Source organism: Vicugna pacos, chromosome 7 (assembly GCF_048564905.1).
Source record: "Vicugna pacos chromosome 7, VicPac4, whole genome shotgun sequence".
NCBI classification, from domain to species: domain Eukaryota; kingdom Metazoa; phylum Chordata; class Mammalia; order Artiodactyla; family Camelidae; genus Vicugna; species Vicugna pacos.
In genome coordinates, this window is record NC_132993.1 from 83,915,708 (window position 1) to 83,932,710 (window position 17,003).

At 44.2% G+C, this 17,003-nt stretch overlaps 1 protein-coding gene across 4 annotated transcripts; it reads left to right on the plus strand.

Annotated features, from left to right (window-relative positions):
• The first annotated feature begins 6,440 nt into the window (after positions 1-6,440).
• On the plus strand, positions 6,441-9,854 carry PPIA (peptidylprolyl isomerase A). Of its 4 annotated transcripts, none has more exons than XM_031679824.2 (6): positions 6,452-6,585; positions 8,150-8,216; positions 8,667-8,697; positions 8,777-8,865; positions 9,070-9,242; positions 9,696-9,854. In XM_031679824.2, exons 4-6 carry the CDS (start codon positions 8,857-8,859, stop codon positions 9,826-9,828), a joined length of 315 nt encoding a protein of 104 aa, XP_031535684.1. In that variant the 5' UTR covers positions 6,452-6,585; positions 8,150-8,216; positions 8,667-8,697; positions 8,777-8,856; the 3' UTR covers positions 9,829-9,854. The 4 variants fall into 4 exon arrangements, with proteins under 4 accessions (XP_006217195.1, XP_031535684.1, XP_072821389.1 ...); XM_072965288.1 differs by lacking the exon at positions 6,452-6,585 and adding an exon at positions 6,864-7,031; XM_006217133.4 differs by lacking the exon at positions 8,150-8,216 and having other exon boundaries at positions 6,441-6,585.
• Positions 9,855-17,003: the final 7,149 nt, after the last annotated feature.

A 17,003-nucleotide genomic window follows, 5' to 3' on the forward strand; every position in this document is an offset into this window, starting at 1 on the left:
TAGTAATGTACTGAATGCCTATGAACTGTACACTTAATGGTTAAAATGGTAAAATTAATGTTAGATCTATTTTACCATAATTTTTTTTTAAATTTCAGGATGCAGCATAGTGGTGATGAGCACAGCACCCAGAGCCAGGTAGAAGGGGAATCAACCCTGGTTCTGCCTCTCGGCAGCTGTGTGACCCTGGGGAAGTTACTTGACCTCGCTGAGCTTCTGTCTCTTCTTTTGAAAAATAGAAATAATGATTGTATCTACTTCAAAGGACTGCTGTGAAAATTAAATAATGATCTTAATCATGGCACCCAATACTTTCTAGAATCCTGAATTAACTAGCTTAGACCTCATTTCTCCCTTTTGGGTTACTGTGCCTCTTTCTGTGTTAGGGAAATTGCCAAGCTTATAAGTGGGGAATATGTGAAAGCATCACACACTACCTTTCCCAGACTCCCGTGATCTGGGGTGATCTGGGGAGATCTGGGATGACCTGGGCTCCATTGAGCAGATGTACCCACCCCTGCCGTCAGATTCAGCATTTCTGAGGTGTGGTGGTCCTCCCTGGGCTAGGATGAGGTGAGGTTCTACCTGTGCTCTGATGTGCAGCTCTTCTCAGGGCTGAGAACTCCCAGTCTCTCCCAGACCACCCCTTTTCTGCTGGGTCAGCAATAGCTGGAGCGGTGGATGCTGCCTGCTGTCTCCCGAGAGCATCCATCTTGCCTTCGTCCTTACTAACAGGAGCCGGGTGGCTTGGGTGGCAACATGCCCAGATCAAAATACTCATCTTCCTGGATTCCTGCAGCCAAGGGTGGAAGCCGCTGGGCGGGGCTCCCGAGAAAGCTTTGCAAACAGGACTGGGGTGGCGTCACTCCCGCGCCTTCTGCCTTCTCCCTGCTCTCCCCTTTCTTTAGTTTTTGCGGCAATCAGATCATCTTGAACTTGAACTTGGGGGATGCGGGAGGGGAGGGAAGGGGAGGTGGTGGCACCATTCAGAGCCGGGAAGTGACCAGCCTAAGGACAGACGGGAAGAGCAAAGTCCCCTGGGGGCCCTGCCTTGAGGATTGGAGCCCTGCAGATTTTTCTGTAGAAAGACTGCTCTGGGGTTATTTTGTTATATTTTAATGATTCATATGTAATTTTATTAAGCTGCTATTTTAAAACCTAGTTCTTCAGCTTACACATCATACTAGTCTCTTTATAAATACAGCAGATCTGAACTATTTTAACACATCTTCAAACATTAAAAAATTTTTATTTTGTTTTGTTTTTAATATCTTCAAACCTTTAAACTGCATTTATAGATGTAATACATTTGGTTTCCTTGTAAAATACTTAATTGTCCAAATTAACAAAGAGAACCTCCCTGAGCATTAAATAATTCTGATAAACTTTGTAACTATGCTGAGCCTTAAAGTTCTCTCAAACGTTAAAATGCCATACATAAACTTTGTAATATCTCAGTTTGAAGCCACAAGTGTAAATCAATTTTTAACTAAACAATTTTAAAAGCAGTTATTGGGCAGAAACAGGGAGTTACTAAAAATGGGCCCTGGATCCTTTTTGGGTGAAGGAAATGTTCTAAAATTCGATTGTGGTGATATTTGCACTGTTCTGAATTTACTAAAAAGCACTGAATTGTATGCTTAAAACAAATGAATGTCATGGTATGTAAACTATATCTCAATAAAGCTTATATATCACAAAATTCACTTGTTAAAAGGTGGTTAAAAAAAAAGAAAATGCATACATAAGTCAAAGAGAGAGAGAGAGAAACAAAAACCAACTACTGCATGTTTTAATACCTAACTCGGGTAAGTCATGGCCAAACTGGCCTGGCTACAGACAGGATCCTTTCGGCCACCCCCGTGTGCCGGCCTCAGAGACCTCCCTTCTCCTGGGCCTGCTCAGGACATGGTCTGCGCTCCTCTCAATGCCTCCAGCCCTTACAGGTGGAAGGTGCTCCTCTGGTGTCTTGATAGGGCATAGCTTTTGCTTCTTCTTCCAAACATCAGTTTCTTTTTTTAATTGAAGAACAGTCAGTCTACAATGTGTCAATTTCTGGCATATAGCATAATAGTTCACTCATACACATACATATATTCGTTTTCATATTCTTTTTCATTGTAAGTTACTGTAAGATATTGAATATAGTTCCCTGTGCTATACAGAAGAAATATTTGCTATTTATCTATTTTATATATAGTAGTTAGTATCTGCAAATCTCAAACTCCCAATTTATCCCTTCCCACCCCTCTTCCAAACATCTTTAAATTTGATAGGATCCTCAGATACATAAATGTCTTTTCTGTCCGTAGCTGATCATCTCTGCATCTGACCAGCATTCTGAACTCCTTTATATACTTCCCAGGCCCACATAACTCTAAGGGGTGGGAAGGTGATCCTACTGGAATTTTGGTCATTCCACAGGGCTTTCCTGCCTTCTGATCGCTGCTCATTCTCCAAGCACCTCTGAGCAGCACTCTGCCCTGGCTGTCTATTGCATAAACAAATTCCTGTCTGAGCCACGGCCAATGGAGCTTTCCCCTGCGTGCTGCCGACCACATTCTGAACGGTAGGGTGGGTTATGGCAGCTGAGAGCTGAGAACATTGTGTCATCCATGGGGTCAAATGCCCGCAGCCATGAAGCCAATGAGTTTGTGAAGTTTGTAAATGAGAGGTTCCCCTGGGGCCTTGGTTAGGGCAGCTTAGGGGTGAGGGTGGGGACAGGAGTCTAGCTGAACGTGTGGAGGAGGGAGTGACCCGGCAGGACACAGCAGTGTAGACTACTCTCATAAGTAGAGAAGGGGGACAAGGATGTGTGCTTTGGGGACTGGTGGTTGGGGAGGATCCAGGCTGTCAGAAGAGCTGCAGGAGGAGACGCTGAAATGGGTGGGGGTTGGGGGGGTGGGCCAGGCCACTTTCAGGATGGGCCTGGATAGTAGGTGGACAGGAGAGTGGATGGGTTGGGGAAGGAAGTTAGGGTGCCTGCAGGTATCCTCTGAGACGTCTAGATGGTGTGGCAGGGCTGAAGTGAGTATCTAGATCACCTGGACATTCATGTGAGGGGCCAAATGGGTGCAGAGTCACCTGGTCTGGGCAGCATGTGTGAATTAATTAACCGGGGAGACACACCCCAAGGCCAGGATTTTGTTGGCCCTTTCATCATGCACATGCACATTAACCTCATTTATACATCCATTCAACACACTTTTCCTGAGTTTTGATACTGCAGGGTGTCCTCTGCAAACTGGACCCAGTGTCTCTAGGACAGCCAAGGAAGACTTCCCCACGGGGACCACAGGAGTGAGCTTTGCTGGTGGAGAAGGGGGAGGCACTGCACAGGCCAAGGCCAAAGATGAGTCCTGGAAGTGCAGGGTGGGGGTGGTAATGAGAAATTCAGTTTGGCAGAAGATATGCCAGCCAGGAGACTGGAGGCGAGTTGGGAGCAGACTGCGAAGGGGGTGCTGTTGGGTGCGGTACTGTGGATAACCAGGAGGTCACAGTATGGGAGAGATGCAAAATCAGGCGATGTTGAGAATGACCATTCTAGAAGTACCAAGAAAAACTGGGGGCCGGGTAACCAGTTAGGAGGGTGCTTGGAAAGGCCAAGCAGGAGTTGTTACAGTGGGGAAGCCGGGAGGGAGAGGCGGCCGGGGGATGGGGAGGTGGGTGGCAGAGCTCTGGCTGAGGCGCTCATCCGTGAGGAGAGACCCAGCGCGCAGGCAGGACCAGTCTGGAGCTCTGGAGTGAGCTTGGGGCTGGAGTTTGGTTTAGAAGTTACCTGACTCGGTAGAGGGGGTTATAGCTCAGTGGTAGAGCACTTGCTTAGCATGCTCGAGGTCCTGGGTTCAGTCCCCAGCACCTCCATTAAAAATAAATAAATAAGTAAATCTAATTACTCACCCCCTCAAAAAAAGTCATTAAATTAAAAAAAAAAAAACCCAACACACATAGAAGTCACCTGAGAATCTGAGCCACCTAGAATGGATGAGGTTGACCAAAACAAGAGCCAAACCCCATGTAACTCTGAAAGGAGAAGTCTGTGAAAGAGTTCAAGGGGAAATGTTAGAGTTGGAGAAATGGGAGAGAAAAGTCTAGTCCATCAAGGAAGCCGCAGGAGCAGGAGGTGGTGGCTGACGCAGGGTCAAGGGACATGTGGCTTGGGGAAAGCTGGGTTCCTGGGCGGAGAAGTCTCAGAAGAATCTAGGTGGGCAAAAGGCACACATGAGACAAGTTACCCTCTTCCAAAGTGATCTGTTTTTATCATTTTGAATAACCTGATTTATTTTTTCCTGTCATATTCTCTCTTGCATACAGACATTCTGGAGATAAGGATGTGTTTATAATATGCTACACGAACAAAGTTACAGAGTTCTGCTTGCTGGTATAGAACACCTTCAGCTAGCCAGATCAGGGCACTGGTGAATTTGCTTTTGGTCTGAATTATCCAAATAAGGCATGGACAGCCCCACATTGCTGAGGTTCTGCGCCTGCTGCAGCTCTACTCAGTGAGGAAGTCCAGTTCAACAGATAATGCTAATAAAGGCTCCCCACAACACTGGCTCCCCGTTTAACAAACAAAACACGTGCACGTTTATTTTCTTGAGTGTGCATGAGACACCCCTGTGTGAACTGCCAAGACCTAGTTGTGACAATGTTGCTGGTGAAGAGAAAGCAGGACTTGAAACAATAATGTGAGGGAAGTCTTAAGTGATTTTTTAAAAAATTATTTTTAATTGAAGTGTAATCAGTTTACAATGTTGTGTCAATTTCTGGTGCACAACATAGTATTTCAGTCAGACGTATACAAAGATATATGTTTTTTTATATTCTTTTTCATTATAGGCTACTACAAGATATTGAAAATAGTTCCCTGTGCTCTACAGTAAAAACTTGTTGTTTATCTGTTTTATATATAGTAGTTAGTATCTGCAAATCTCAAACTCCCAATTTATCCCTTTCCGCCTTCCCCCACTAGGTAACCATAGTCTGTTTTCTATGTCTGTTAGTCTGTTTCTCTTTTGTAAATAAATTCGTTTGTCCTTTTTTTTTTAAGATTCCACATATATAAGTGATTCTTTTATTATGCATTCATTTCTTTCTTAGGAGGGGTTCCTAACTGCAGAGTGGAGGAGAGACAAGTTAAGGGAGTTTATTATGCCTTAGGGCCGCGGGTCCTTTTTTCAGTGTCAGATGAGGACAAGCAGCCTCCTCAAGGTCACAGAGCACCAGGTCTTGTGGAATGAGCGAAAAATGTAGTTTCCAGTTCTGGCTTTGCTAACGCTCAAAAGCTGGTTACGCTGAGCAAGCTATTTACCACCCACGATGCTTACTTTCCACATCTGTAAGTGGGGATTATGGAGTGGCTGTGAGAACAGAACTACGCTCTAAATTCCCAGCACGTGTAGGTTCATGAAGCCATTATTAATAACCATGGCAAGATGCCAGACACTGGGTTTCATCTATCGTAAGAATTCTCATTTCCTTCTCACAAACCCATCTTGGTTTTGCAGATGAAGAAACTGAATTTTAGAGATATTAAATAACATTCTGAATATTGCAACTAAATGTCAGAGGATATATAAACTCTTTTTTTGAGGTTTTCTGAACAAAAGACCAGAATCACGGAAGTGCTTTTAGTACTAGTAATAAAAGTATTATTAATATCTTTGCCTAAGGGAATTCGCCTTTAAATTGTTGCTTTGTCTCTCACCCAGAAGTCAGAGCTCAATTTTGCCTTTGAAAGAGGGAGTGGGGGTGGTGGGCAGAGATTTTAAAAGACTTAAAAAGAAAGCAGAAGTGCGCAATGTGTCTTTATAGGTAAGAGTCTGGTAGGCTCTTGTTCTCACGTCTTACTCCTGGAGAAAATTCAAGCAGAGTGTGCAAGATATTTTCGGAAAGTAGGGCATTTTGGAAGCATTTCATAACCTCTCAGACTTGGGGGGGGGGCGATGGCTGAGCCTCATCCTCATCTGCAGTGAGACAACGGTGATGTCCAAGGCCACCTGGCCTCCCAGAGCAGCGCGGGCTCCGGACCCCGAGCGACCTTGGCGGGCCGCGCGACCTTGAGGCCTGCGATAGCCTCAGTTGCCCCCTCTGCGCAATGGGGAGACGTCCTGGGCGCAGGGCCAGGCGGGTGCATCCCCCTTGGACTCCCTCGAGCTCCCACAGGCCCATTTGGCCCACAGGCAGGCTTCATGCCGGGTCCCGGTCCCCATTCCATCGCCAGCGCCCAACCCCACGCCGCAGAGCAGAGTCGGAGCCCGCGGGCGGGAACCTTCCTGCATCCGCCAGCACGCACGCGCGTCTTCTGTCCCGCCTCTCCAGCTCCATCTCCACCCATAGGCCAGTCACACCATCACTCTGACTAATCAGTAGTCACGATTGGCCAGAGCTGAGGCGCGCGACCGGCCGTAGGCGTGGCCTTGACAGGCTATAAAAGAGACTGGCGGTGGGGCTCGTGCTGCCTTGCAGACGCCGCCGCCGCCGCCGCCCCGGCTCCTCCCGCAGTGCCCAGCCATGGTCAACCCCACCGTGTTCTTCGACATCGCTGTAGACGGCGAGCCCTTGGGCCGCGTCTCCTTTGAGGTTGGGGCGGGCGGTGGCGCGCCGGGTGGGCCCGAGCTGGGGAGGCGGCCGAGGGGCTGGGTGCGGGCGCCCCGCCTGAGGAACGCGGGCGGCGCGGCGCCATTTCCTGACGAGGGGCCATTTTGGGAGGCCGGGGGCGGCGGGCAGACAAAGGCGGGGTGGGCGGGGGAGGGGCGGCCGCGCCCTTCCGGGTGCGCACGTGCTCGGGCCGCGAGCCGTTGGCCGCCGCGCGGACCGCGGGACCCCGAGGATCGGCAACGCCCCAAACGGAAAGCGGGCGCCGGTCCCAGGCTGCCGCCACCCTCCCGGGGCCGCCCTCGAGGGCTCGGCAGTCTCTCCGCGCCGACGCGGCAGCCGCACCTGACCGCTGCCTTTCCCGCCCCGAGGCGCGCCAGGGCGGGTGGTGGTAGCCAGCCCTTCCCTGACTCGGGAGAACCGCCCGCTAGGTTAGGGTTGTGTTAGAAGGGTACAGGGACGACGGGCGGGAGAGTTTACCTACGCGTTTGAAAATCGTGAGGTTTGTGTAGAAATAGGCCTTAGGCACCCCTCCCCGCCCCCACCCGAGCGGAAATGTGCAGGCGGCCTGCCCTCCTCTAGCGCCGGGGCCCGCCTTCCCCTGCGGTGACGGCGGGTGGGAGGCGCCCCGGCCCCTCCCGGCGTCCCCGCGCAGAACGGGCTAGTCCGGACTGGCAACGCGGCAGGCCTTGCCCGATCGAGGTGGCTTCTTAACCGTTCTGGGCATAAGGACTTAACTGATCAGTTTGTGGTGATAGCGGGATAGCTGAAAAACTCGGTGTGCTCCTAAAACAGTCAGTGCGATTGCTTAACAGCGTGGTGGGTTGGGGTGTAGCCCTAAGTGGTTTTATCCTCTTCAACTACTACTCAAAAAGCTACCAGTGATTAGGCTTTAGGATCTTACTCCAAGAATAGATACTCTTCCCCCCTCCCATGCAGATCATGAGGGCAGCGGGGTTTCCTGTCTTGTTACTCTGTCCACGTTGGAGGCACATGGTAGACACCTAAACCCTTGTTGGGGGAAATACTACAGCCCCACTCTTAGCTTGTAGTCAGAGCTAGTAATTGATAAGGGCCCACGTGGAAACTTGGCCGAGCCTAGTGCTTTGTAGCTTGTCTCAGGTTAGCCAGAGGGCTTAATGGAAATGAGATAGGAGCTCTGGCATGTCTCTTGGTGAGAATGGAGGTGGAACTGCCAGTAAGAGCTTTTCACTTTAGTGAAGATCTAAAGAGGAAATGTAGCCACTTGAAAGGAGTGCAAAGGTTTGAGAAACATTAAACCATAAGAGACCGTATGTGTTACCTCCCGAAAAGCAGCAGCTAAATAACAAGGTCTTCCTAAGAAACATCCAGGGATTTGAACAGACGATTTGGTCATAGATGTCTGGAATAGTTCATAAAATACTTAACGAGAAAGCTGTCTTTGTGAAAGGGCTTGTGTTTTTTTCTATGGTATTTAAGCTTTTTAGTCAAAATGTTTTATGTATGCAGGAAAGGTTCAAAGCAGTTGTACTAGAAACCAATCTTTATTTTTTTACCCCACTACTAGGTAAGGGACCTGGAAACCAAGAAGTGACTGCTCATCCAATCCATAAAGCTATGTTAACAGATTGGAGGTAGTAGCATTTTCATTACCAGTGACTAAAATTACAGCTATTTGCCCCCTGATCAGGCAGGAGTACTTGCTGTTCCCGATAATCTTGTCCTTAGGTTCAGGCTGAAAGTTGGGGGAGGTGATGTACATTTGAGAAGTCATATATCTGTTTAGAAGTAGGTGTGATACTCATAAAACTCTAAGTCAGTTTTTAGAAGCCTCACACTATTTGAGTCATTGCTGGTTCTGGATTTTTGGCATGTCTTTGGGTCTCATGTTGCCTAACTGAACCCCACAGGAGCTTAAGGCTGTCAGGAGCAGTTCTTATTTGGGATTCAAAGTAATTACTGCAGCAGCATTCTCTTCTAGTGAGAAAATGAACTTATGATTCAGAAGCCCCTAAAGGGAAGAGTACTAAGCAACAAAATATGTAAGCAGATGTTGGCTAATTAACTGTCATTTTCTCTTACAGCTGTTCGCAGACAAGGTTCCAAAGACAGCAGGTTAGTTTTTTGTTTGTTTAACAAAGGTGTTCTGGTTTTAACTATTGTGTCCATATTCATACATACTTTATTTTAACAGAAAACTTCCGTGCTCTGAGCACTGGGGAGAAAGGATTTGGTTATAAAGGTTCCTGCTTTCACAGAATAATTCCAGGATTTATGTGCCAGGTATGAAATTTTACTGACTTCAGTTCTCTTGGTTTGGGATTGAGCCAGAATATTTTAGGGTGTGCATATAAGAGCTGTCATTTTGGTTCCACTTAACCCTTCCTGTTAGTTTAAACTTGAGTTTTAAAGTTGGAACCCTGCAGACTTGGTGTGTTTTTCCAGTTGGGTTGCCAAAAGTGACACGTTCCTCTATAATATTCACAGGGTGGTGACTTCACACGCCACAACGGCACTGGTGGCAAGTCCATCTATGGGGAGAAATTTGATGATGAGAATTTCATCCTGAAGCATACAGGTCCTGGCATCTTGTCCATGGCAAATGCTGGCCCCAATACAAACGGTTCCCAGTTTTTCATCTGCACTGCCAAGACTGAGTGGTAAGAGGGGGGAACATAGAAAGGGCGGCCTTTCCCTGGTATTTCCAGTTCTTAGGTAGAGGAAGGGCAAGAATAACTACCAATTTAGTATCAAAAGCAAGATACTGTAATAGCAAAATGACACCTAGCTGAGTAGTTCTAAGAATGTTACTTTTGTCTAGTTAGCATGTGATTTGTTGGCTCTCTTCTAGGGGTCCATTCTAAAGTTAGGGTTCTTAATGGTGATTGAAAAAATCTTACCCCACCTCTTTGGGGCTGGCTTAAAGTAGTCTGTGGTACTGTCGTAGATTAACTAGTCACCATTAGCTAGTGCTAAAGGCTGGATAAACCAGCCTTCTGGTGTTCTCTTGGGCGTGTGCTGTATTGATTTGTGGAGCACTTGTTATGTTAATGCGTGGTGCGCATTGCTTATTTATCTCTGGTCACAGGTAGTAACGATTATTCTGTTGCCAGGTTGGATGGCAAGCATGTGGTCTTCGGCAAGGTGAAGGAAGGCATGAATGTTGTGGAAGCCATGGAGCGCTTTGGGTCCAGGAATGGCAAGACCAGCAAGAAGATCACCATTGCTGACTGTGGACAAATATAATAAATTTGACTTGTGTTTTATCTTAACTACCAGACCATTCCTTCTGTAGCTCAGGAGAGCATCCCTTCACCCCCACCTGCTCGAAATAATCCTATATAATCTTTGTGCTCTCACTGCAGTTTTCGGGGTTCCATATTTTCCTGACCCCCCTCCAAGTTTAGCTGGATTGCAAAGTTAAGTTTATGATTATGAAATAAAAACTAAACAAAAATTGTCTGTCCTTGTTTGGGTTAGGGTACTGACGTAGGTTTCACTTTAAGCAACAGCAGGTTACATAGGAAAGCAGTACTGGCTAAGTTTTGAGTGTTTTTTTTTTTTTTCTTTGACCTAGAAATTAAATGCTGCTGATGGAGTTTTCCCCCAAAGCAAACAGAGCGGAATGAATATTGAAGATGTTAACAGCTGCAGGGGAAAAAGCTAGAACTACAAGGTTGACTGGTTTGGGCTAGTACCTCTTGGAGAGTGACTGGAAAATTCTCACTTTGGTGTTATGTTCAGGGGTATCCTATCAAAATTCCTGTAGCAAATTGGAAATCATGGCTAATTTAAAGAGTTTAATTTGAACCTATTCTGTGGTGGCAGTCCTTGAAGGAAATACATCAAGCTTTAGTCTCTACAGAAGGGTCTTTGGACCATGTTCTTGGGATATGTCATCAGTTTGAGAATGTAGGTGCAGAGTACAAGATTGGTAAAGAAAGGCAGACCTGCTACTTAGCAGTGTCCCTGCAGAGGGCGTATGGCTCTGTCTTAACCAGAGGGCCTCGTCATTTGAGTATTTGCAGTCTCTGCATAATGCACACCTGATCAGCCTGAGCCATAATCTCTGGTCCCAATAAGGCCTGTACCTTCATGAACTTGGTTTCCTTTAAAAGTCTGTATGTGGTGACAGGTTTTAGCTGTATAGGCTGAGGGAAACCTGTCGGGACGGTTGATGGAGGTGGTGAGCTAAAAATTACCCCTCAACTGCAGTGTACTCCAGATGGCCCTGTCTGGGGCTTCTAGTCGACCCAGCAGACACCTGACCTGATGGTGTGAGAGGATCTTGACTACTTAAGGGTCTCATGGGTTTTTGTTCGTGTTAGCAAGCAATTGTGCTCATTTTGGATGCTCAAATCGTCCCAAATTTGCCTAGTACAAGCCCCTCTAAGCTGACTTGTCTGACATGATTCCAAGCAGCCTTTGAGCCTTTCCTTGTTGCATTATTGCATAATTTTAACTGAGTTTTGGGAGAGAAAAAAAATAGATAAAAGCATACAACTGAACTGTTTTAACCCAGATACACATATGCTCTTTTACAAACTCAGTTTTTCATTGGTAATTTTCCAGTTGGTACTCACTTTTTCATTAACTGTTCCACTTGGCTCTTGCAAAACAGGTACTTGAAAAAAAATTGCTTGTATATTTTTACTGTCTTGCACCCAACCATGTTTCTTTCCCCCTCCCCAGTTTCCTGTTCTTCAACTGAACTGTTTTGAAGCAAATTCCAGACATCCACAAATATTTTAGTATATAGTTTGTCTCAAAGATATGAATTTGCATTTTCAACATAACCAAAATACCACTATCGAAAATGATGCCTTAATAATATTAACTCTCCACTTAAAAATTATTTCAACCATCTCGTAAGTGGGTTTTTCCCCCCAATGGTTTATTTTAATTTGGATCCAAATAAGGTCTGTATATCTGCAGATTAAAAACTTTTTTTTTTTACTGAGTTATAGTCAGTTTACAATGTCGATTTCCAGTGTAGAGCACAATTTTTCAGTTATACATGGACATGTATTCATTGTCACATTCTTTTTCACTGTGAGCTACCATAAGAGCTTGTATGTATTTCCCTGTGCTATACAGTATAATCTTGTTTATTACAGATCTTTGAGCAGAGAAGAAACAGTATTTGCCTTACATTTTAAATGATCAGTCTACAACACTGAGGGTAGACTGTGGGGCAGGCTGGACTCTGGAGGCGGCTGCATCGTCCAATGTGAGGGATTGGGGCTTGGGTCAGCATAGTAGTATTGAAAATTAGTACAGTTGTGTTAATGGCAGGATTACTTTTTAAATGCATGAGGAAATATGATTGTCATCTTTATGACCTTGAATTCTGAAATACCTAGTTCTAGTCCGTGTCTAAGTTTTCCTTCCTTTGTATGAATCAATGGCTCTGAACGAATGCAATTTTATGGAACTAAAGCCAATAAATACCATTGAAAAACTAGAAATTCTGTCTATCCATCATAGAGGACTATTTAAATAAATTGCAGTAACATTAATTTATAGTAGCCTTGCAGATCCAATGTCCCCTTAGATAACAATATTCTTTTTTTTTACATTTTTTATTGAGTTATAGTCATTTTACAATGTTGTAACTATTCTTTTACTATTCCTAACTCACAGATGTAACTTTCTTACAAATATAATATTAAAAAATCAGTAATGTCTAACAATAAAGGAGAAAAGAAAGGAAATCACTGATAATGAAGTAACGTGTTTCAGTCTAAATGCTTAGGTCCACACGATCACTCACAGGACACAGTAAAGGTGTCAGAGTGCACCCCATTAACTGCACACGGGTACATTTTCGGTGTCTTCAATATCATGGGCAACGTGATGTGAATTTCAGAAATGAACAACCATCGACAAAGTTCTCAGCAAAGAAGTTGATGCTTCCCTTCTATTACACAGCAGCTGGAGGCCTGGGAAGTGCCAGGGATAATTACAAATGTCAACAACCAAAACTGAACCCTCTGCGTTAATATGTAAAATAAAATTTAGATTTAGATAATTATAAGTGAGTTCTTCACGTACATGAACATGTGGACAGACGTTTGGAAGTCAGTGGGGCATTCTCATGCATTACAAGATGTCCAGCATCACCCCTGTCTCCTGTCAGAGGCTGACACATTTCTGAAGTGCCTTCTGGCTAAAAATCACTGACATAATGAGACAAGATACAGCTGTTAAAGAACAAAGTGGTGCATTTCCAAAATAGCCTCAGCTAGACTTCTAGATGAAAAAAAGCAAAGAGCAGTAGAACGCAATATAGCATATGCTGCAGTTTTTGTAAAAAGCAGAATTAAGTGTATCTTTGTACTTGTATTTTCCCAGAATACTCTTGGAAGGATGGAGGGAAATGCTTGCCAGTGGGCGCTTCAAGGTGGAGAGGTGAAGGGCCACGGACAGAGAGGATTCACCGTCATCACACATTCCTTTTGCCTGTAGTAAGTATTTGAAATTCCAAGATCATACATTCTAACATGAATCAATAGTACAGTTGGTCCTCTGCATCCCTGGGTTCTGCATTCACAGATTCAACCAACTGTGGAGCAAAAATATTGGGGGGAAGGAGAGTATAGCTCAAGTGGTAGAGTGCATGCTTACTGGGTTCAATCCCCAGTACCTCCTCTAAAAATAAATAGATAGACCTAATTACCCCCCCACACACAAATATTGGCAGAGACAAATTCCAGAAAGTTTCAAAAAGCGAAACCTGAATTTGCCGTACACTGGCAACTATTTACATAGCATATACATTATATTAGGTTACTATAAGTAGTCTAGAGATGAGTTAAAGTATATGGGAGGATGTTCAAATGTTATATGCAGATGCTACACCATTTTATATGAAGGACTTAAGCATCCTGCAGATTTGGGCATCTGAGGGTGTCCTGGTACCAATCCCGCATGGATACTGAGGGTCGGCTGCATTTGGCTCACTTCAAAATGCTCAGTGTAAGAAAGATACTGCTGGGGGGAGGGTATAGCTCAGTGGTAGAGCACATGCTTAGCATGCACGAGGTCCTGGATTCAATCCCCAGTACCTCCATTAAAAAAAGAATAAATGAAGTAAATAAATAAATAAATCTAATTACCTCCCCCCAAAATAAAAAAAAAAAAACAAAGAAAGATACTGCTAAAAAAAATTAGTCTTTTTAATTCATCATTACATTAATTATCAGGCAGTTTTCCAAAACAAAAGCTGGGAATCATTCCTGAATATGTAGGTAAAGACATACTTGTTATTCATTTACTTCTTGTGCATGTTGGTCAACCTTCCAATCAGATGTCTGTTTGCAGAGGGGCGATTTTGGGCCCATTTATACAGCAGAAGTCTCTCCTGGCAGTCAGGCTTGAAGGCAATGAACTGAAAAGTATTGGTTAAAAATACTTCTGACACATATATATCTTAAACATATTATTTTTCCTTAAAAAAGACTTTGATTGGGCTACTGTTTTGTTTTAAGGCCACATCTCCTTGGTGTCTGGGTTGTCTTTCATAATGTGGAATCAATCTAACTACTTTCTACCAGATCTTTTAACTCATTTATTTTTTATTGAAGTATGGTTGATTTACAGTATTGTGTTAGTTTCTGGTGTACAGCATAGTGATTCAGTTTTATTATATATATTTTACATATATATACATGTATATATATGTATACATGTATATATATGAATATGTACACACACACTTTTTTCGTATTCTTTTTCATTGCAGGTTACTACAAGCCATTGACTATAGTTCCTTGTGCTATACAGAGGGACCTTGTTGTTTATCTATTCTGTACATATTAGTTGGTATCTGCCAATCCCAAACTCCCAATTTATCCCTCCCTCCCAACTTCCCCTCCTGGTAACCATGAATTTGTTTCTATATCTGAGTCTCTTTCTGTTTTGTAAATAAGATCCTTTGTGTCATTTTTTGTAGATTCCGCATATAAGAGAATATTTTTTTTGTCTGACTTAACTTCACTTAGTATGATCATCTCTAGATCCATCCATATTGCTGCCAATGACATTATTTCATTCCTTTTTATGACTGAGTAGTATTCCATTCTATATATGTGTGTGTGCACAATTTCTTTATCCAGTCATCTATCAGTGGACAGTTAGGTTGCTTCCATGTCTTGGCTATTGTAAACAGTGCTGCTATGAACATTGGGGTGCATGTATCTTTTTGAATTAGAATTTTCTCAGGATATAGGCCTAGGAGTGGGATTGCTGGATCATATGGTAACTCTATGTTAGGTTTTTAAGGAACCTCCATACTGTTCTCCATAGTGGCTGCACCAATCCACATTCCTACCAACAGTGTAGGGGTGTTCCTTTTTTACCACAGCCTCTCCAACATTTATCATTTGCAGACTTTTTAATGATGGCCATTATGACCAGCGTGAGGTGATACCTCATTGTAGTTTTGCTTCCCATTTCTCAAATAATTGGTGGCAACTCATTTCTTATAAGAGAATTTGTGTTAGTCTACTCTTTCTAAACCTACTTTTCATAGAAACAACCCTTTTCACACTTAATTCATAATAGATTTTACATAATTACCTACTGAATTACATGCTTAAAATAGTTATGACTCCCATAAGCGGATCTGGGAAGAAATAGAATTCTTGGTAAACGCAGGAGGGAACAGAAAGGTGTTTATGAACCAGGCAATAGGTTTTTAAACTGTAAGCCCCAGAAGGAAACACATTTTCCACTGTGGCCTGGTTCACCTGTACATATAACTGAAACAGATAAGATGAAACAATACTCTCCTTAAATGCACTGTACTGCAGTACTTTCTGTTCTGTTTCTTTTTCTTTCTTTCTTTCTTTCTTTCTTTCTTTCTTTCTTTCTTTCTTTCTTTCTTTCTTTCTTTCTTTCTTTCTTTCTTTCTTTCTTTCTTTCTTTCTTTCTTTCTTTCTTTCCCTCCCTCCCTCCCTCCCTCCCTCCCTCCCTCCCTTCCTTCCTTCCTTCCTTCCTTCCTTCCTTCCTTCCTTCCTTCCTTCCTTCCTTCCTTCCCCAGCGGCACCCTAGTAGTTGATTTTACACGACCTGCAGCTAGGACCCTCTGTCCTGGAGCAAGATCCACCAGCCCAGGGACCCCAGTGGTCAAGGGCCATCCTGTGAATGGGAAGCTGGGACTGTATTTTTGCAACCTGCTTGAAATCTTACAGCCTCTCATTTGCTGTGGAAACCATGACCATTGTTCAGCAGCACACTCAGTTTCCTGGGTTTTGGTATTTTTAAAGAAGTCCTTTAGGCAAACGGTACTTTAGGCAAAACTTCCAAAAGTTGTAGACCCTGGAGATGACTCAGATTTTCCAACAATGATATAAAAATTTCAGGTTGATTCATCCTACTGTTCATCGTAAAGTTGGCCCTCTGACCTTAACTACGACCAGTCAAGCCCCAGCACGGGCTGGGTCTGCAGATACGAGATGGAAATGTTTGAGAGCCCCTTGGCTCAATCGGACACTAAGGGGCCTGGTTTTCGGGACACGGTCATTTCCCCGGCCCGGTTCAGGACCCTTGGGGTTGTCTCCCTGCCTCCAGCCCATTCTCCACTCTGGAATGAGCTCCGGTCACACCGGATTTGAGTCACGTCTACCGCTGCCACCTGGGGAAACTTGGGGCCGTGATTTACAGTGACCCTCTGTTTCCTTATCTGTGAAAAGGGTATAATTATAGTATCTGCTTCCTCTGGCGCTGCCTGTTTTCAGTCACTGTTTCCATGTTTAAAGTACACGTGGGTATTTACTTTTTTTTTTTTCCTTTTTCCTCCCTTGCATATTTAACAATCTATTGTCTCCCTTTCCAAACAGGGCAAATATTTTTCTCTCCTCCCCCAAGGTTTTTACCTGGAGTTGTTAAGCCACCTGACGCAGCAAAGAAGTCTTCACATATAGGTAGTGCCTTTCTTGACTTTTCTTTTTTTTTTAAAAGTTTTGTTGGGGGAGGTAATTAGGTTATTTATTTATTTTTCTTTTTTTGAGGAGGGAGGATGTAATTATGTTGTCTATTTATTTAAGTAGAGGGACTGGGGATTGAACCCAGGACCTCATGCATGCAAAGCGTGTGCTCTGCCTCTGAGCTATACCCTCCCCAGCTTCCTTGACTTTCTTGATGGAGGCAAAATTCACTGCTCCATCCTCTGTGTTCCCACAGCATTTGTTACCGTCTGTGCTCTTAAAGCATCTGCACATTATTTCATAGTTACTTGTTCACGGGCAGCCAGTGGCTGCCAGGAATTTAACTTTTGTCTTTATATACCAACTACCTACCTACTAGAGAGCCTGGCACTTGGGCCCCCACACTTTTTCCACAAAAGGAAGGGAGAGGGGAGGGAATTGGTGAGGAATGTGTATAGCAAGAGAGGAACAAAACTCTGAGAAAAGGCAGAT